At 40.5% G+C, this 21,811-nt stretch overlaps 1 protein-coding gene across 1 annotated transcript in view; it reads left to right on the forward strand.

Moving 5' to 3' along the window:
• Nucleotides 1–5,996: 5,996 nt before the first annotated feature.
• LOC106557584 overlaps nt 5,997–21,811 on the forward strand; it is a 51,429-nt gene continuing 35,614 nt past the window's right edge. The window contains exons 1-2 of the mRNA XM_038570172.1: nt 5,997–6,026; nt 6,610–6,730. Coding sequence (XP_038426100.1) covers nt 5,997–6,026; nt 6,610–6,730 — 151 coding nt within the window. The remainder of the gene's footprint in view (nt 6,027–6,609; nt 6,731–21,811) is intronic.

Consider the following 21,811-nt stretch of genomic DNA (forward strand, 5'->3'; position numbering starts at 1 on the left):
TTAAATTCTGGGTAATTTCTTTTGGTCTATATTCCAGTTCATTAAATAATTTTTATGCTGTGTCCTATCCTCTATTTAATCTCTAATTGAAATTTTCATTTAACTTTATTTTTTTACTTCTAGAGATCACAATTTGGCCTTCTGAAGTGTCTTATTCCATTGCCATACTTTTAATAACCCCTTTTATTTATTTTTAAAATGTGTTAAACTCATTTTGACAAACTCATAGTTTTGTGAATCTCCTTCTATACTTTGTTGTTTAGGTCAACTCTCCTCCTGTTACTTTGGTCCTCATGTGTTCCAAGAATTTTGATTATGAGTTCATGTCCCTGGGTTATTCTGTCTAGGAATTCTTTGAAGTGTGGGCTTAAAGTACCTTCTCTCATGTAGGATTGTGTTAGTTTCTGCTAGGTGCTAGAAAATACTACCAATGTGAGTTCATATTCAAATAAAATTTAACTGCAATTTTTGGACTACCCAGGGATATAACTTCTATTTCCAAATGTGTGTGAGTGTGGGATCCATTCAGAACTATGCATTTAACTTCCCCATCTCACTTTGTCCAACAGGGTTTTTCTGGAGATCACTTACTTCTCTTGTTGCCTAATGGAAGCCGTAACTTCATTCTTGTCTCTGATATAAACTTTTGCATTCTGCAAGCCCCAGGCTTTGCCTCCTGTTCCCCAGAGTCATGGGACCATTAAAATTCAGTATCAAAATCACCAGAGGTTAGCATATTCCCTCAGAGTGAGTGCCTGCTTTAGAGCTTGCTTACCTCTCTGGAAACTTTCTACTTTTTTTCTGACATCTGCAGATTTCCCTTAGCTTGCTATTAGCTCAGCCATGTGGTAAAATGCTGGGTAAAGATTTTTAAACATATTTTTAGAAGGACTTTCTATATATCTAGTCTGTTCTATTCGTTCTTTTTTGTAATTTCTTTTTTTCCCAGTTTCTACATTTTAACTACTACACCATTTCGTAGAAGTATTTCCTTAAAATAAAATAATAGAAGCTTATATTTATTTTACTTAAGTGTTAGGACTTGGCTAAGTGCTTGATAATGTATAACCCAATTTAATGTTCATAATAACCCATCCTGGTATGTACAATGATTATTTTCATTTTAGGGTTGAGAAAACTGAAGTCTAGAAAGATTAAGAACTTCTCCCAGTTCATACTGCCAGACAATTTTTTTTCCAGACAATTTTGATGCCAAACCTCAACTTGTGGTGGTCTGACTCCAATTAAGATTTTGTTCTTTGTAGCTCCTACTTTTTATCAAAATATTTTGAAGTTACACCCTCAGTAATACTTACACCCTCAGTATTCAACTGTTTTAAACATTTGGTTGTATTTATGTTCTCTCTCTTTCTATACACATGTATTTTTTGCTGTAATATTTGAAGTTTTATATATCATGACACTATGCCTCTCAATATTGAGACTTCATTTCAAAGTGAGCTTTAAGCTGTATTCAAAGTAGTCCCTTTGGTAAATTCTTATTGCTTTTTTCCGGCAATGGTGAAAATTCTTTACTTGAGAGGAGGGATTCTGTTTTCTTTGAAATTGAGGGTTTAGCAAAGTGCCTGGTACTTAGCAGGTGCATCAATGAATGGTTTGTCAAAAGAGGATGTAGGTAAATAAAAGAGGGAAAAGTTATCTAAGATAAGACATTTGTTCCAGGAAATGGCAGGAAAAAGAAATACTTTGAAGGAGCTAGTTATCTTTCCCTGAGGATCACAGTATGGCATTTCACCCTGAGAAGGAAAGCAGAAAACATCCTAGTATATCTATGTGACTAAGCAGTTATCCTCCTGTCATGCACTACTTTGTTCCCTAGCTAGATGGTGACTCCCTGGGTAGCAGCTCTGTGTATCTAGCTAATTGTATGGTTGCTGGTACAATTGAATGAATGCATGAATTCATTCCAATGTACTGTTTATATAGTAAATGTAGTTTCTACCTCCTTATTGTCACCCTTCTTGCTACTGAAGCCAATTCTGATATTGTTGTTGCTGCTGAAACTATGACTATTGCTGTTGTCAATATCTCTCTGAGATATTGCAGATACTGAGATACTTGGCCCTGGGATCCTGCAGGGCCAAACAGGGGGTATTAGTCCCATATTATAGCCAAGGAATATTTGAAGTGAATTAGTCCAAACTTGAATCTAGATATTTTAGTTCCAAGTCCAATTGTTCCTCTGTGCTATTCCTTTTGCTTTAGCATTTATCAAGGTCTCGCCACATACTGGGAACTACTCCACAGATTAAAGTAGCTGAGAAACTAGGAGTAGAAGCAGTATGTTCACGGAACTACTGATTTTGCTAACACCTGACATCCATAATGGGATATGACTGGTATTAGCTGCTTTTTAAAACTTAAGCTATTACAAATAATTATGCAATACTAATAGAATACCAAAATATACTTTCAGATGAACATATATTTAGATATATAGGTATCACTTATGAAATGTAACTATTATTTATTAAAATGTATTTTGTATGTAGATATATATGCAAGAGGTGTGTGTCTGTGTATACACTGCAGTGACTTATGTCTAGCCTTGCCCCCCGCCACAGGTGGGAAAACAAGAATAGAGAAAACTGATGGATCAGGAAAGGTCTACGGTTCCTTAGGACTGGATGTGAGATGAGGGCTAAGAAGGATTGAAGTGGTTGCCTTGAATGTCGGCCCAAGTGAGGCTCCAAGTTTTGGGGCCAGTAGGTGCCTGACATGGAAGTAGGTTGTTAAATATAGATGTAGGGATTGCTTGTCCACTTTTTACTAGAACGTACCAACTGCTGGGGCCCTGCTTATATTGTGGCATGTGTGGAACATTTGCTGGAAATGGCACAGGAAGTGGCGGAGGAGCCAGTGCAGTGAGCCTCATATTGATTGGCTTCAATGAACTGCTTTTATTCTAATCCTAAATCTATTCCTACATTTATATTATCTCTCCTTTCGAAAAGCCTCCTGCCAATGCATGGACTGCTACTAGATTGTTCTATGCTGACCTCTAAATTGATGTTCAAGTTTTTAAAGGAAGGCAAACACTGTGCAGTTCTGAGTGAATCTCCGTGACAAATCGGTGCTTAATGGTGGTGATCTGGAATGTTGATTCAACATATTCCCTTGAAGACAGAAGATTTGTTCTGTTCTTGGCTCTTTATACTCACACTTGGACATGAATCTATTACCTCTCTGGTGTTCAGTAATTCTTTGTCTGATGTTTACCTCTCCTATCACGATCATCATCTATACAGCTAGTACACAGCTGCAAAGGAATATATATATATTTAGTATCAGGTATCAAGTGTAGAGACACGACATAACTGCTGAAAATCAACTGTAAATTGGCAGTTTTATTTCGTGCAACATTCAACCTTTTGGCAGTAACTACCTCTGTGTAATCTCCAGACTCTCCTCATTATAAGGAGCTTTCCTGGCAAAATATTGTGAATAATACAAATGCAATCTTTAAAAAAAACTTGGTAATGTCTATAATTCTTTCTATTATAGACCTCAAATTTCTTAGAGGAATATCAAATGCAGTTTCAGTAACAAGTGTATTCTTAATGGCATCCTTATTTCATTTTTAAGCAAAATGGAAGGAAATAAAAGCACTGGCTCAAGTTCAGACCTTTAAATGTATTAATGTAGGAATAACACAGGGCATTCGAGATACTATGCAAACAAATCAAACAGTAAAACACCGTCGTCAAACAGTAAGGAAACAAGATGAGTTGAGAAATCTTTTATTTAGACTTTATCCATTTAGGAACCTATGGACTCTATGGAAAGCGTACCCCATGCAAGGTAAGAGTAATTGCATGTTCTTTTCGGGGAGGAATCAGGTGGCCCTCGGGTGACGAGTGGCTTATTGGAAGCCCAGGTTACTATTTAATAGAGTCAGACGAGAGAACATGCCCATCTGCCTGCCACTTTGTATAACCATCCCCCTGGGTAGGGAAATAAGATGGAAGGTGGATTTATACCAAAGCCTTGACTCTCACTGAGTGCACAGCAGAGACGAGAGGATTCTGGAGAGTGAGGGAGAAAAAATAGAAACAAATCACTGATTTGGGGGAGCAGAGAGAGGCTAGGAATGCGGACCTTCATAAAAGAACTTCATATGACTCTGTACCTTCTCAAGAACTTGCAGACTATTTCACACTCTGGAGTTGAAGACAGAAAGTTCAATTTTGAATACTTGCTCTGCCACTGAGTTCTGAGCTCTAGCTAGAAACACCTCTCTATCTCCCACATTCATTGTCTCCCCAGGTATGTGGAGAGAACTGACCCACATGGACCTCTTCCCAAAGGAAATCAACTCAGGAGAAAAGTCAGACTCTCTGGCCCCCTGCCTGCCAACTACATGAAAGGCCGGGTGTAAAAAAATACAAGCCAAGCTCCTCTCCTTCTGAGCCCAGGGCTGTAGTATTCTCACTCAGAACACTTTTTATTTATTGTTCAATCCTTGAGCAAAATGGCTTCATTTGTTAGTTTATTGTTTGTTTTCTATCTGAGCATTTAGACTCTAAGCACCCTGAGGGCCGTGGGTATTTTTCATTTTGCTTTGTGTATGTATGTATATACGTTATATATATAATATAAATTATATAAAATGATATAAATTATATAAAAATGATGTATGTAATATAAATTAGATATAAATATATATAATAACTCCAGTATTCTATTCCTAATGCTAAGTATAGCCTCTGATATATCCAAGTTTGGATGAACAAAGGAGTGGATCTTTTCTGTTATCTGTGCTTCATTTGGGTGACTTGCTCAGTATTGTCACTTCCCTTTTCAATCCAGAGGAGCTATGCTTCCTGCAGAGCTGGGGCCGTGTCACACTTACCGTAGCATCCCCCAGCCCTGATGAATCTCCTCCCACCTGTGCTTTTTTGAGCTGTGCAAGCTTCTCTTAAGACGTGTGACGGCGCCAAGGCTGAGGTGGGCTGAGGTGAGCCAGCGCAGGGCCTGTGATGCGACAGCCTAATGTGGCCTGAGGTGCTCTTCCCTTTCTGTGCAACGAGTAGCTGCAGTGGCTTCTCTCATCTTGGCTAGGGAATGGAATCAGCTATTTCCTGGGTCAATTCTAGCTCCATTTTCCATGTTTGTCTTAAAAGGCTAATTGCTTTATACCTGTATATCCCCAGCCTGGCCTCTCCAAGAAAGAAAAACAGTGCAACGAGAGCTGTACCTCTGCTCTAATATCATTTGCTGCATCAAGTGCACAGAATCTCTTTATTTGAGTGCAAACACACAATCCCGTTTGAGAGACAGTTGCTGTTGGCAGCAAGTTGCAACTGCTAGTTCGGAAGCCCTTGAAGATATTGCTCAGTCTTTCTGTTTACTTGGGCTGGTAGAGGACGATTCCTTCTTTTCTAAGGGCAGTCTTTAATGAGCCCTGGGTGGCTTTTTGATGTTGCCCTCCTGCGGACCGTGGGTAAAGGCAGTGCTTGGAATCATACATTTTCAATTGTAGAAGTATTTTGTATCGAACCCTGTCAAAAATAACACTGCTTTCGGGACACAGAAAATCCAATTTGATAGCAATGTTTCTGCTTTTTTTCTCTTGGACATGTTGTATCAGTTAGGGTGTTGTCTCTGCACCTCAGCTATTTTTCACCTGGAAAGTGATTTGGGATCGGGCTCTGTGCTGTTGGTAATGACTTGAAAAACTATATTTATAAGCAGTCATGTCCTAAAATGATCCAACTTAATACCTAGTGGTTTAAAGGGTAGGGAGAAGAGAGGAGGAAAGTAGTCAGTCCATATGCTTTTTTTGGGAACTCTCCGTGCACTCGAGGATTTCATGAGGACATTCCTCCATCAACTGCTCTACATCCAAAACATCGTTGTGGAAAGAGAGAGAGGGGATTTGGGGGACTGAAGGGGTTGGTTCTGGCACCTGGAGTTATGAGTCTAAACTGGACACAGATGATGGATGAGGGATTGTTTTCCCAGATAGAAGTCGCATGGCGAGTTTACAAATAGTCATTCATATGGTTTGTTTATTAATATGTTCAACATGTGTTCAAAGTATCTACTGTATGTCGGGTAGGACTGAAAAAAAAAGTAAGATCTGGATCTCGTCCTCAAGATCTTATAATCTAGTAGGGGATAGAGACAACAAAGCATTAGAAGGACTGAAATTCAGATATGTACAGATACAATGTCATCTTGGGGCAATGTTTCTCAACTTTTTTTTTTTTTCATTTATCCACCACCCCCAACCCAAAGAGTCTTCCTAGACATTTTTATCTCAATCACTCCTCCCCTAGGGCAGCCCCGATGGCCCAGCGGTTTGGTGCTGCCTTTAGCCCAGGGTATGATCCTGGAGACCTGGGATCAAGTCCCACATCGGGCTTCCTGCATGGAGCCTGCTTCTCCCTCTGTCTGTCTGTCTTTCTGTGTGTCTGTCATGAATAAATAAATAAAATCTTAAAAAAAAATCACTCCTCCCCACATTAAATTTAAATACCACACACATGGTGTCTATCTGTTTAAGTGCTGTATGTATATCTGTGCTTTATACGAAAAAATGCAATTTTTGTTTTTGTCCCTTAAAACCAATGTTTGCCCACTTAGGTGTCATGTCACCCTCCCCCCATTGAGAATGTAGGCCGTAAAGAAAAGAGAAGTCTTTTCTCACTTAGGATGTCCAGTAGAACCTTAAAGAAGAGAGATGTGTTACCTAAAGTCATAAAAGGTGAGTAGGCATTCTTTCAGGTAGGAAAAAGGATAGCAGTGTAAAAATGGGAGCAACATGTGCAAAAGTTCAGAAGCGTTAAGGGGAGAGCTTAGCGTGTAGCATGTGGGGGCAGAAATAAACCTCTTTTAGATGAGGAACAAGGAGGATGATGCTGGCTCAGATTTACCAGAGCATGTTCCTCATGCCCACTGTCCCCCCTGCCTACCTGCTGAGCCTCTGCCCTTGTCTGCCCACCCTCGGCTATGGAGAGCCGGTTCTTGTTGGCAGGAAGAAGCTGAAGGGATAGCAGTGTCAGGACAGAACGTGGACTCGCTCTGAAAGCAGCTTCTTCAGTTGGAGGCTGCTACTCGGGCAGGTTTTTGGTCTCATTATGTTTTTTGTTCATTAAAATGACCATGAAGACATTGAGAGAGAAGGAATATATGCACTATAACACTAAATTAGACGTAATTTGCTAAAATCAGGCGTCATGAAAGGATAAGACATCCATCGACCCACCCCAAAACAAGGGAGGAGATGATTGGACAGTCTTCTGTGCCAGTCCCAATACAGCAACAAGAATTCAGCCTGAGAGGCAGGCTGCGAGTCAGCCTTTGTGATGTTTCTGGAAACAACTTCTTGTACTGTTTTTCCCCAGAATGGCCAAGGACCAAGAACCAAGCAGGGCTTAAGATAGAAAGCCTCCCCCTCTGCAGTGGTGATCCTGTGGCTGGGGTCCTCAGGGGACCGCTGCAGCTCTGGGGTCAGAAAACCCCAAGGCCCACCATGTGTGTCTGAGTGAGTCCCTCACCAGGTGCCTTCCACTTACAGAACCATGAAGCTCCCCTGGAGGCCAGGGTGGCATGTCAGAGGGCATGGAGATTTGTTGAACCCAGTCTCCTATGGAATTTGTAAAAACTAAATAAATCATGACAGTGACACCAGTAATTGCCCAAGGCCCAGGGACCCCGGGATCCAGACAGGGACCCTAGAACTCTCCTTGTCTGCCCCTGAAGGCATTTCCACTTGGTGATTCAGAAGCAGAGCCCCTTCCAAAGTCTGTTATACTCACTGTCAGCCTTGGCTGTGTTTCTCTGTGTCTCGAGTGGTCTGTGTGTTGCCCTGGTGAGCAGAGTTGCTGAGTCTGGAGGGGCTTTCTGTTCACTGGCTGGGGGTGGGGGTGGCCCTCTGCCTGCTGCCCACCAGGAGAACACCTGGTCCTTGCCCTAGGGCTGCCCCGAGCTGGGGCCCCGTGTGGCCAGAGAATGCAGGCCTGGGCAGGCTTTTCACAAAGTGCAGCACTTGTGGCCTGCGAGAAGCCCGGGAGAGACTTGCAGGGTGTCTGATGGTGGCTGCTGGTGGGTACATTTCTCTTCCAGCTCAGTGGTGTGATTTTCTCTTGTCTGCCTCTTGGCTTTATTCTATTTCCAAACTGCTTTAGATATTACCGGTCAGCATGTGAGCCTCCCTATATCCTGGGCAGTCAGTGCAGCGAGGACTCATGGGGACCGATTAGAGGAAGAAGCCAGGGTGTGCTGTGGTTACAGCAGGTGGTGTTTCCACACCGTTGGCCACCAGGCATGACCACAAGGCTCCTGCTCAGTGAAAGGCCCTTTCAGGACTATTGTGGCATGTTCTAACTACAGGTGGGCCATCTAGGTGAGCTTGTGCTGGAGGAGTGCCCACTGGTGCAGCTGGCGGTCTGGGGAGAAGCTTGGTCTCCTGGCACTTGGCCCTTGGGGTGAGACCGCCAGCAAGTGGAGTGGGTGCCAGCCCACAGGCTCTCACTGGAAGGGCCAGGCAACACACAGAGCTCCAGGGCCCTGCCTGTCCTTCCCTGGCCCTGGGTATATCTCTCCAGAGGGAGGGATATCAGGGTATGGAAAGAGCGGCTGACCTCGTTCCTTTCTCAACATGCTCATCTGCAAACCCATGTGACATAGGGCCACCCTGTTTGTTTTTTATTATTTTGGTTGTGAATTCTCCTGGAGGAATTGGCAAAAGCTATGTTTTCACTCTTCTTACAAGCACGGCTGGCATTGTCTGTGCTGTAGGTGTGGGCAGGGAGTGGATCTCTGTGTGTGTACATATGTGTCTATGTGTATTTCATGTGGCAGGTGTGACTGCTGCGATCCAGTGGCAAACAACAAATACAATAAAAGTTGGTTCCCCAAAAGAAATGAGAAGAAAGCAAGCAAGCAAGCAAGCAAGCCCTTGTTGCTTGCCTGACGTGCCTATCATGTATACCAAGAGACTGATTATAATTGGCAGGTTCTCCCTTGTTCAGGTTAGTCTCTTAATAGTATCTGAAAATATTCTTACTCATGTGATTTTTTTTGGACAAAAAGGAGTTTGTCAAGAATGAGCTTGAAATCTGGAATAAAAACTTCTTATTTCATAAATATCCATAGAAAGTGTGCCTAGGGGGAGGGACAGATGAAAAGGTAGGACACGGAGGATTTTCAGCCAGTGGCACCACCTCTACATGGATATGTATTATCATGGATTTGTCTAAACCCATGGAATGTTCACCATCAAGAGTGGACCATAATGTAAGTTATAAACTCTGGGTGATACTGATTTGTCAATGGAGATTCATCAATGGAAACAAATATACACTCTAGTGGGGATCTTGAGAACAGGAGAGGATATGCCTGTGTGGGAGCAAGGAGTTTATGGGAAATCTCTGTGCCTTCTGCTCAATTTTCTGTAAGGCTAAAACGGCTCTAAAAATAAATTAAATCTATTTTTTTAAAAAAACCCTTAAAAGATGTAACTGAAATATACTCATAATCTGTATAGCTAAGGGTCTAATTAAAAGAAGCATGAATTTGGGGTCAAATAGAGTTAGGGTTCAAATTCCAAATGTGTCAACTAACTGCATGACCTTGAGTAAGTAGTATCCCTCAATTTCCATATCTGCAAAATGGGGGAAAATATCTTTATCGGAGATGTATTATAAATACATGCTCACCCACCCTTTAAAAACACCATCTGGGAGACAGTGGTCCAGAAGGCATCCTCTTTACCAGGACATTAAGAATACATTAGTGGGAGGTGAACTAATATCTTTGAAAAGCTCTGTGGATCATTCTCTGTAGATCAGAAAAGACAACAGGAAATTCTGTCATTGAAATAGTAGGGATAACAGGAATTCCAAAAGTCTGTTTAGAAGTCAATGGGGAAAATGGAGATTTCATGGCGACAATGGGGATTTCATGGCAATACTGATGTAGGGTCAGATGGTGGTCAGGTGCTCAGAAGAGAGAAAGAGGGCATGGTTACTATAATAAACAGCAGAGATAAAATAGTAACAGAATGGTTTGATTTATAGATATTTTTGTCATTGGCTAGTCAATCATGGTGTCCTTTGGCCTGAAATTGATGGGCAGGCTATTGTACTTGATTCAAAAAGTGAAGAGCTTTGGATCTTGCCAGCAGTGGTCTTGATTTTAGTCACCATGGAAGAGTATTGCAGTCCTTCACTTGTTTCCTGGATGGAGCCAGTTCACAGATCGAGAGCCCCTTACATGAAGGGGGTACAGATTTTCTTTGAGGAAAAATTATGCTACGATGTCCAAAAATTTACAGTAAATCTTTCTCATAGCCTTCCTTAAAGGGACCATCACTACTTACCTAGTATCTGTGTGGAAGGAGAACTAATTAGACTTTATGGTTCTGAACTGACATTAATTCTTGGAGACTCAAAAACACCTCGATTAAGGGCTTGAGGAATTTAGGTAATTAATGGAGTCTTAGCTTGTGTCCATTTCAGAATGATCCAGTTGGTCCCCACACCTCTCTTATAGTTATTTTTTCAAGTCTGGAATTTATAGTTAGCATACGTAGCCACTAGGAGAATTCCCACATGAATTCTCTGACCCATGAAGAGATAGTTGTTTTGGTAGGAAAGATTCCATAGAAACCACTAGAAAGGCCTCTACCATCAACTAAAAGTTATAGTGCATTCCTGCAGGGATTACTGAGATTTGTGCTTTGATCAAGGACTTGAAGGATGCAGGGGTGGTCATTCCTACCACATCCTGATTTAACTCACCTATTTGGCTGTTGCAGAGGACAGATGGATCTTGAATCTTGGAGAATGGCAATGGGATTTTTACAAACTTAATGAAGTGATGAACCAAATTCAACTACTGTTTCAGATATGTTTCCTTTGCTGGAGAAAAGCAATACCCCCTGGCACCTAATATACAACTTGGGTAGGCTGTGGTTCCTAGTGATCCACCCAAACCCTAATGTAGGTGTTTCTGTGAAGGTATTTTGTAGATATAATTAAATAGCCAGTTGATTTTCAGTAAGAGAGATTATTCTTAATAACCTGAATAGGCCTAATTTAATCAGTTGGAAGACTTCAATAACAGAACTGAGGGTTCCATAGTGAAGAAAAAATTTCTTCCTATGGATCGGAGCATCAGCCCATCCAGTTTGCCCTTCCTTACAGCATACATTATGGATTTTCGACTTGCCTAGCCAGCCTCTATAATCATATCATCCAATTGCTTGCCATCAATCTCTTAACATATATCTCCTACCGGATCTGTTTCTATAGTTCAACCCTGACTGATTCAGCAATTAATCTAGTGAATGCTCTTTCACTGTATGTGTTAATAAATATCAGAAACAAGACAGAGCCAGCAATACCTCTTCAGTGTGTTACCTCAGGATTAAAATTCTTCAGTTCTCTGTTATACTCTTGTCCGTGGGGATCTTGATTGCTTCTTTATTCCATAAGATACCATGCTGCTCCACTAATTTGAAAATATTGTGCTAATTGGACTAGTGAGCTGAAAGTAACAACAACTCTAGACATCTTGGTGAAACACATGCAAAACATAGGGTAGGAAATAACTCCCCGCCCCCCCCCAAAAAAATTAGAGGCCTTCTATCTTGTGCAGGTTCCATGCATCTCATGGTACAATGACATAACACTTCTAAATTGAAGGATAAGTTGCTGCATGTAGACCCTCCTACAACGATAGTGGCATAGCATCTAATGTGTCTCTTTGGATTTTTGAAGAAAACATACCCTTCATTTTGGCCTGCTACACAGACCTGTTGATCAAATAACTTGAAAAGCTGTCAGTTTTGAGGAGCTCCAGACAAGAGAAACTCTGCAGTTGGTTGAAAGTGCAGAACTGCCCTGCCACTCAGGCTCTATGACCCAATAGATCCATTTGATGGCACTTGAAGTGAATGTGGCAGAGAGGCATGCTCTGTGGAGCCTTTACAGGACACTGCAGGTGACTCACATCATAGACCTTTAGAATTTCAGATTAAAGCTATACCACCTTCTGCAGATAGCTATTCTCCTTTTGAGAAACCACTTGTGGCTTGCTGCTGGGCTCTACACTTGACTATGGACCACCAAGATAACTATCATAAACTGCTTGTTGTCTGATTCAGTAAGGCATAATGTTGGGTGTATTTAGCAGCCTTTGATCATCAACTCTAGTTGGTATATGTGAAGTTAGGCTTGAGCAGATCTTGAAGGCTCAAGAAAGATGCATGGTGAGTAGCCCAGCTGCCTATGGTCTTTACTCCAGCCACATTGCTGCGTCCCTCTCAAGGGGAGTTCCCCATAATTGATGACTGAGGAAGAAAAAGTAAGGCCTCATTTATAGACGGTTCTGCACAGTATGTGGCATCACTAGTAAGTAGACGGTGACAGCACTACAACCCCACTCTGGGATGTCTTTGAAGAATAGTGGTGAAGGGAACCCCACCTCCCACCCCAAACAATAGGCAGAATTTTGAGTACTACTTCTGTTTTTCTTTCTTCATTTTTCTTGGGAAGTGAGATGGTCAGAGGTAGGTAGAGATTTACATTATGTCATGGCAGATGGCTAACAGTTTGACTTGATGGCCAGCAATTTGGAAGGAACATAATTCGAAAGTAGGTAACTAGGAGATCTGAGAGAACTAGGAGATCTCTCTCCAAAACAGTACAGAGAGTATTTTATGTTCCATGTGAGTGCTAAGCAAGAGAAGGATTCCATTCATTAGGTGAAAAAAAAAAGATTTTATTCATTTTTATTTTATTCATTTATTCATCACACACACACACACACACACACACACACACACACACACACACACACAGAGGCAGGGACTCAGGCAGAGGGAGAAGCAGGCTCCACGCAGGGAGCCCAATATGGGACACAATCCCGGGACTCCATGATCATGCTCTGGGCTGAAGGCAGCGCTAAACCGCTGAGCCACCCGGGTTGCCCCACCCCTGTTTTTCTGATGAGCCATGGTGGCAGGGATGGAAATTATGTATGGGCTCAGCAACATGGATTTCTACTTATTAAGACTGATTTGTCTACAGCCAGTGCTAAATGTCCAATATGCCAACAGAAAAGATCAACATTGAGTTCCTGATTTATCACCAGTTTCTGGGAGAGCCAGGCAGTCACTTGGTGACAGGATGATTATGCTGGACCATGTCCATCTTGGAAAAGACAGCATTTTGTTTTCATCGAAATAGATAATCTGCATGTGGATTTGCCGTCTCTGCTTACAATGCTTCTGACAAATCTACCATCCTGGATTTGCAGAATGCCTTATTCACTGTCATGGTATCTTACAAAACATTGCTTCTGACAAAGCAACTCATTTTTATAGGATATTGGCTTGTGCTCATGAAATTCACTGGTCTTACCATCATCTCCCTTACCCTAGAGGAACATATTTATTTGGTGGGATGGTGAAATATCCTTTTGAAGACTCATTTATATCACCTTCAGGGTAATAAAGCTTTGTGAGGCTGGAGTAATGTCCAGGATATGGACTATGCTCTAAGTTATTGACTAATATATGGTGCTGCTTCTCGTATTCAACATTAAAAGAAAGTTTGTTCATCAGCAGTCACCTGGCAATGTGTTTCTCATACTAGTGAAACAGAGGGCAGAAAGAAAGAAAGAAAGAAAGAAAGAAAGAAAGAAAAAAGGAAAAAGGAAAAAGAAATGGTTATTGTTGAGGTGATTTATCCTGATTATCAAGAAAAGAGCTATCACACAATTGGATATATATATATATATATATATATATATATATATATATATATATATATATAATGCTGAAGAACCATGGGGGCGCCTTTTAGTACTCCTATGCTCTGTGATAGAAATAATGGGAAACCACTCCTAACTGAAATAAAACTCTCTGTCACTCCATAAGCAAGGAACCATAACCAGTGGAAGTACTTGGTGAGGACAAAGTCAACATAGAGTAGATAGTAGAGGAAGGACACAACAAATACCAGTATGACTATGGGACTAGTTATAGAAGTTATAGAGTTAGGTGTTTTTCTTTCTTGCTTTTTTTTTTTTTTAAGATTTTATTTATTCATTCATGAGAGAGACACACACACACAGAGGGAGGTAGAGACACAGGCAGAGGGAGAAGCAAGCTCCATGCAAGGAGCCTGATGTGGGACTTCATCCCCAGGTCTCCAGGATCACGCCTGAAGATGGCGCTAAACTGCTGAGCCACCCAGGCTGCCCTCTTTCTTGCTTCTATATAAATATATTTGTATATATAATCAATTAAAGCATTTCTTTTTCCCTCTTTTCTTCTCCTACTTGCTGACAGGTTGATAACTGTAGTAACTTGTCTTTTCACTAATATAAGATTAATAGTAGTTAATTTTATATCTCAGCATTTAACTTACAAGCTATCAAAGCAAGAGTGTGACTCAGGTAGAAGAGGAATGAATTTCACCTAGAGATGAGTTAAGTATATGTATTCTCTTTTGGGAGAGGGTTGTCAGTTTTTAATTGTGTGACAGTTGCATTTATTTATTTATGATAGTCACACACACACACACAGAGAGAGAGAGAGAGAGAGAGAGAGAGAGGCAGAGACATAGGCAGAGGGAGAAGCAGGTTCCATGCACCGGGAGCCCAACGTGGGATTCGATCCCGGGTCTCCAGGATCGCGCCCTGGGCCAAAGGCAGGCACCAAACCGCTGCGCCACCCAGGGATCCCAACAGTTGCATTTATTAAGTAGAAGCATCCTTTTGCCACTATCTTTATTTGAAAGTTAAGCATGGCTAAAAGAGTCATTTGTGGATGCTAAGTTGAAAGGAGTGAAAAGTCCTGGATTATACTGTTATTAATTTAGGAACTACATTTTCTAGATTCCCATGTATGGCTAGATTAGAAGTGGCCAAAAGGTGAAGTTGCACAAGATTTAGTAGGCAGAAGTGAATTAGAAGCCTTTGCTTTAGGAAAGTTGCAGTGCTCAGATACTGTTACCATCAGATGTGGGGTGTCTAGTGGTCTCAGCTGGTCTTCACTCTCCTCTGTTCCATGTGCAGCTCATCTTCTTAACTGCTGGCCTTGTTGACCAGTAGTGGCTCCAGGCCAACCACCAGATGCTTGGCTGTGAACCTACACAGGTGGTAGCTACACAGAAACAGCCTCTTCCATAGATCCCTCCATGAGCTCCTCCTTTGTGGTCCTATTTTGGCAGCTAGAAATATTGTTTTCTTAGATTTTTCCACACGCTCCATGCCATCTAGGCAGGCTGACTACTAACTTGTACTCTGGCCCTACAAATTTCCCTTGAAGACCTTCACTTTCTCGGCATCTTCTACATAAGTATAAATTCTAATTTCTAAATAAATTTTTTTATTCCCATATTGGTCATCATGTCTCTGCTTGACTGACTGAATTCTAAACAATTATCTTAAGAACACTGACATTGCAATTGTCTTCTTTCTCCTCTGTATCATAAATTATCTCCTCTTGAGTAGATCATTCCCACCAGGCAAACAAAGTTTTCTTCCATTTAAACGACAAACAAACATTCTTAAATCTACAACCCTTTTCAGCCACCAGTATATTTATTTGCTTCCAGTTATAGTAAAACTCTTTAAGATATTTGTCTATCATCAATGTGTCTGGTTCCTATCCTTTCTTTTCTCTTTGGGATTCATTTCAATCAGGTTTCTCCCCAGCACTTTCTCCTGAAGTTCCATGGTGGCTCTCCCAAAGCTAATTTTATTTTATTTTTTAAGATTTTTAATTTATTTATTCATAGAGATGCAGAGAGAGAGAGAGAGAGAGAGAGAGGCAGAGACACAGGCAGAGGGAGAAGCAGGCTCCATGAAGAGAGCCTGACGCGGGACTCTATCCAGGGTCTCCAGATCACACCCCGGGCTGCAGGCGGCGCTAAACCGCTGCGCCACCAGGGCTGCCCCAAAGCTAATTTTAACAGGCAGTTCTAATTCCTCATATTACTTCACCTGTCAGTTGATCATTTATTCTTTCTTGTAACCCTTTTTTTCACTTGGCCAAGGTCTCTCTGTCTGTCTCTGTCTTTCTGTGAAACAGATGGTTTCTTCTCAATCCCTTTTTCTGCTTATTCCATATCTTTCCAAACTTCATTGGTGGAGTGTCCCAGAGTTCAGTTTTTGAACTTTTTCTTCCCTTTTTATTTCCACTTCTTAGATAATATTTACTCTCATGGACTTATTTAACTTTGTGTGTGCTGATGATGCCAAAATTTAATCCTCTATCTCAGGCCTCAACCCTGGTCTTCATGTCTTCATTTGGATGTCTACCAAGAACTTAATATGTCCAAAACCAAATTCCTAATCTTCCTACCTATCCCCAGTTCTGTTCCTTCTACAGCTTTCCCTCTTCAGTAAATGGCCATTTCAGACTTCTAGATGCTTAGACCAAAAACTTGGAGTCATCTTGACTTCTGTTTTTGATAGCCCATCTCACAGGCATCAGAAAATTCTGTCAGCAAAATGCATTTTAAAATCCAATCTTTTCTCACCACTGTTGTCACGGTGGTCTAAATTGCCATCATATTTGGCCTGAAAAACTGCCATCAACTCATAATTATGATTATTCTTCTTGGTTCTGCCTTTTTTTCTCCTCCTGATTTATTCTCAAGGCAGCAGTTAGAGCCAGTTAAAATGCAAGACTGATCATGCCATTCTTCTGCTCTGGATTTTTCCGGGACTTCTTATCTCCTTCAGGGTAAGGTCTCAAATCCTTATAAAATCCTTTAATTATTGGAACAGTCTACTTTTATCTGCTTCTTTGTCCTAAAACCTCTGGCTCATTCCACCCTAGCAACTCTGGACTTTGTGTCATGTTTTTTTTTTTTTTTTTTTTAAGATTTTATTTATTTATTCATGAGAGACACATAGAGAGAAGAGACACAGGCAGAGGGAGAAGCAGGCTCCCTGCAGGGAGCCCGATGTGGGACTTGATCCTGGGACTCCAGGTTCACGCCCTGGGCCAAAGGCAGACGCTAAACCGCTGAGCCACCCAGGGATCCCCTTGTGTCATGTTTTTGAACATGTTAACATACTTTTGCCTCAGAGACTTCATACTTAGGTCCTTCCTGGAATGTTTTTTCCAGGTATCAATAGTGCTTAGGTTTCTGTTCAAATGTCCCTGAATCAATGAGGCCTTCCATATTCAGTTTAATGGCCACCTTATTTCAAAAGGAACCTTACCCTCCCTGCATTTTCTAACCCCTTTTCCTACTGTATTTTTCCTCCACAGAATGTGTGTATGTGTGTGCCAATGTGTGTGTGTAAAGTATCTGATATATATAGGAAATAATATATCTAATATTATATATTATAGCCACTATTTTTCTCATAATAGAACATGGGAGTTCTAGTACTCTGAGGATCCCCTGCATTTCACACATACTGTTCTCTGATCCAATTGTGTAATAGTTATTCTCTTGATAGTCCAGTACAGAAACAGCTTCCTTTCCTCCTTTTTTTCTTTGTTCATTGGCAATCAATGATTTGTCTTTGTTTATAATTTTTTACTCTAGAATGAAAGATCCCCCTCTTAGAATGTGTATAGCTCCTCTCTTCTCCCAGAGGACATAGTTTTTATAAAATAGACTTCATTTTTTAGAGCAGTTTCAGGTTGACAGCAAGATTGAGAGGGAGAGCCAAAGATTTCCCATATACCCTCTGCCACCACACATGTGGAGCCTCCTCTATTATCCACATCCATTTATTGTAATTGAACCTACATCGATACATCATCACACAAAGTCCATAGTTTACATTAAGAAGGTTCATTTTTAGTGTTTTATATTCTATAGCTTTTGACAAATGGATAATGACATATAACCATCATTATAGTATCATAGAAAGTAGTGTCACTGACCTAAAAATCCTGTGTGCTCCACATATTCATCCCTCCCTCCCTCCAAATTCTTGGCAACTGCTGGTCTTTTTGCTCTCTCTATGGTTTTGCTTTCCTTAGAATGTCATATAGTTGGAATTATACAGTAGATAGTCTTTTTAGATTGGTTTCTTCACTTAATAATATACATTTAAGTTTCCTCCATGTCTTTTCATAGCTTGATAGCTCATTTCTTTTTAGGGCTGAATAATATTCCCTTGTCTGGATGTACCACAGTTTATTTATCCATTTGCCTGTTCAACATGGTAATACTAGCTCCCAAAACACCACCTGGCACATGGTAGGTGTTCAGTACATGTCCCTTATCCTCATCATGCAACTATTCTTCCTGTGAATGGCATCACCTTCCAGTGAGTTGTCCAATCTCAGAGTATAAATGGACATCAAATTTCCAGGGATTTTGAGATTCTCTCACCTGTCTTTTCACTCCCACTTCTCAGATCTGCCTCTTGACTATTTCTTGAATTCATTCTTTCCTCTTCATCCCCAATGTTAATGATGTGACTCACTCTTCATCAACTTCTCCCCAAATATCACATTAGCCTCCTAACTTTTCTTTCTGAATTTTATGTATAATTTATGTTCCTAAAACACACACCTTATTACATCGATCTCTTGCTAAAAATATCCAGCAGATAAAAGTTTAAACCCATTTACATCTGTTCCCAGTTTCTCAAGATCTGATCCTTATAGTGGATATAGCTTCCTGTTCAGCTTCTTTTTTCCGAAACTTTCGCCTTCTACCCTGTGTTGTTCTGCATTATTTGGAGTACTTAAATCAATGTGTGGCATTTGTAAAATGCCAGCACACTTGTAAGAATCCTAAACTGCTCCCTGCTTTCTTGGAAGTTTCTCCCTGATTTACTCTTGCTGTTTTTGAAGTAATCCATTTAATTCCATTATCAATCCCCTTTTTAGGAAATGAATTTCACATGAATCACAGAAGAAAATGTGGTGCTTTTGAAACCTGGGATTGATGATGTTGGCTTTTTATTACTGCAGATAGCAGCTGAGTGGTTATTTCATTAGGTCACATGCTAGAAGTTAAAATCCCTGTCTATAAACTCATGGAAGCTTTGTGGCTCTACATAATTGTACAAGGAAGGACTCTAGATTTTGCAGTGGAATAGGAGCAAATATTTGGAGACTGGACTGACCAGTCCTTTAAATGGTTCTCTGCTTTAAAGCACTTGTATCATTCACCTTTCATTTTTACAACACTCATTATCCTGATGTCAGATTTTCATTTTTGTTTAAGGAAGCAGAAAAAAACTTCTTGAAAAAAATATTTAAAATGTCTGGAGAAATGGAATTCCTTCTGTGAAAAGAAGAAAGAGTGCGTTTTTCAGATTCCGTGAGCACCTGCTTTGCTTTGAACATTGTATGCTCTTTTTCTCTCTCACACACACATGCACACACACCTATTATTAAATCTAAGAAGGTTTGGAATAATGTTAAGAGCCAAATGTATGAGGTAATGCACAATGAAGGGAAGAATGTCGGTCTATCTTCTAAACAGGGTAATCTTTTTTTTTTTTTTTTCTGTAATAGTTGCAAAGCCTAGGAACTAAAGGATCTGATGTAATGAGATACAGCTGAGCTTTGGGAAATTTCATCAACCATTTGATTTCAAGTGATTTCATTCTGTCTTTAACTCGCGCATTGGGCTTTGATATTGAAATAGGAATAGAACATTGAATCAGATATTTTTCCTTCTAGTACTTGCCATTTCAAAGAACTTTACATTATTATTGCATCCCCAAGAAGCAAGTAGGATTAATATCCTTATAAAGTGCTTTGGTTTTCTATTGTTAGAGTATGAGAAATCCTAAAATGATAAATGACTTGGACATTAGCATAGAACAAATCAGGGCCAGAACCGTGTTTAACATTCAGATATATTAGTTTCCAGGATTATAGTCACTCAACTGATCTATTTTCCTCTTCAGTTTCCTGAGGTATTACACTTTGGGTTCTGAATGGTTGAAGTTAAAGTCTAGTGAAACTATCTCACCTGGAATGAGAAATTTTGAGTTCTAATCCTTATTACAATTCTTACTTTCCAATAATGCTAACATTTCTGGAATTCACTTCATAGTCTGTAAAATGAAACAATTAAATTGACAAAACAATTAATTTGACTAAAGTTAGGGGACTGTTTCAGATGATTTCCTAACCTCAGAGTTTTTAAAATCAATGTTGTTTATTCAGGTGGAAAAGAACATGCTCCAGAGATGGCACCTCCCATGAACATGAAATTGACAGAATGTTGATGTTTACTTTTTTCCCAACAACATTTTTTTACTTAAGTAAGCAAAGCAGTAAATTCCTTTTACAAAGAAGACACAAAGCCACTGAATGGATTCCCTTTGCCTATATTTCTACTCCCCTGGTGCCAGGGGGTGGGGGGATGAGCAGAGGGAGAGAGAGAATCCCAAGCAGACTCCCCACTCAGAGCTGAGCTGGATGCGAGGCTCAATCTCACAACCCAGAGATCCTGAGCTGAAATCAAGAGTTGGACGCTTAACTGAGCCATCCAGACACCTTGAGAATTGATAAGAATCTTATGTTCATTCCTAATTGTTTAAAGAAAATTAAAATTCCAAGAACCATAGTCAGTATTTTACCCCATTTTCTTCAAGAGCCAAGTTCTTTAAACACATCAAATTCCAGCTGAATAGAAAAGCAACATCTTGTGTTGATAGCTGTCCTCTGTGGAAAACAAAGAACTAGAATCAATTTAACTATTGCTCTTTAGGAATCGTATCCTTGGGGAAGCCTTCCAGGATCCTTCTAGTTTGAGATAGTCCCCCCTACAGCACCTCATGCTGACTTCTGCTGGACTGGACACACTGTTTGGTAATCGTCTGTGAGTTTGTCTGTCTCTTCCACTGGTCTGACAGACCTGTAAGAACAGGAGTTGTGTCTTCATCTTTGCAGTCATCTGCCTAGTAGATATTTTGTCCATAACATGCATTTAATAAATGTTTATCCAAATAAAATAAAGGTGTGTTGAAACTAGTTTGGAAATTCCTGGAAAGATAATGCTTTATTTCCTTATTCTAACCACATCTAACTTTTACTGTTTCTATTGAATATTTACTTTATGCAGGCATAGCATTTGTCATCTATTTACCTAGCATATTTGTATATAGTAGATATTTAATGTGTTGTTAATTGAATTACACTGGAATAGGTTCTTCAGATGTATTAAGGAATTGGAAATAGTCTAGATAGTTGAGGCTAGGCTATGTTGTAGTAACAAACAAGCCTGTAAATGTTAGTGACTTAACACACAAAGGTTTATTTCTCAGTCATGCAAAATGCACCACAGATCTGGAAATTCTGCAGACCAGTTCCTTTTCAAATGCTGACTCCAAGGTCGGGGCCTGTAACGCCTTGTAACTCTGCCATCTAAAACAGGAGGCTTCCAGGTCCCCATCACAGGAAAAGAGAGCCACGCACTGGTTCCCAAATACTTTGGTCTGGAACTGACACACCTTACTTCTGCTCACAGCCTTTTGGCCACAATTGAGTGACCTGCAAGAGGACAGAGAAATGCAGCAGAGAACAGCAGGAAATGCCTCTTCCATAGAGAGAGCGCAAAGGTGAATCCAGGGATCAATATCTACATTAAATTTTCAGTCTGATGTGTTCATTTAAGGGGCACCTGGGTGGCTCAGCGGTTGAGCATCTGCCTTTGGCCCAGGCCCTGATTCCCCAGGGGGCCGCGATCGAGTCCCACGTCGGGCTCCCTGCATGGAGCCTGCTTCTCCCTCTGCCTGTGTCTCTGCCTCTCTCTCTCTCTGTGTCTCTCATGAATAAGTAAATACAATCTAAAAAAAAAAAAAAAAGACAAATCAGGAAATTTGTTAATTATTA

Source organism: Canis lupus, chromosome 22 (assembly GCF_011100685.1).
Source record: "Canis lupus familiaris isolate Mischka breed German Shepherd chromosome 22, alternate assembly UU_Cfam_GSD_1.0, whole genome shotgun sequence".
In the NCBI taxonomy this organism is placed as follows: Eukaryota; Metazoa; Chordata; class Mammalia; order Carnivora; family Canidae; genus Canis; species Canis lupus.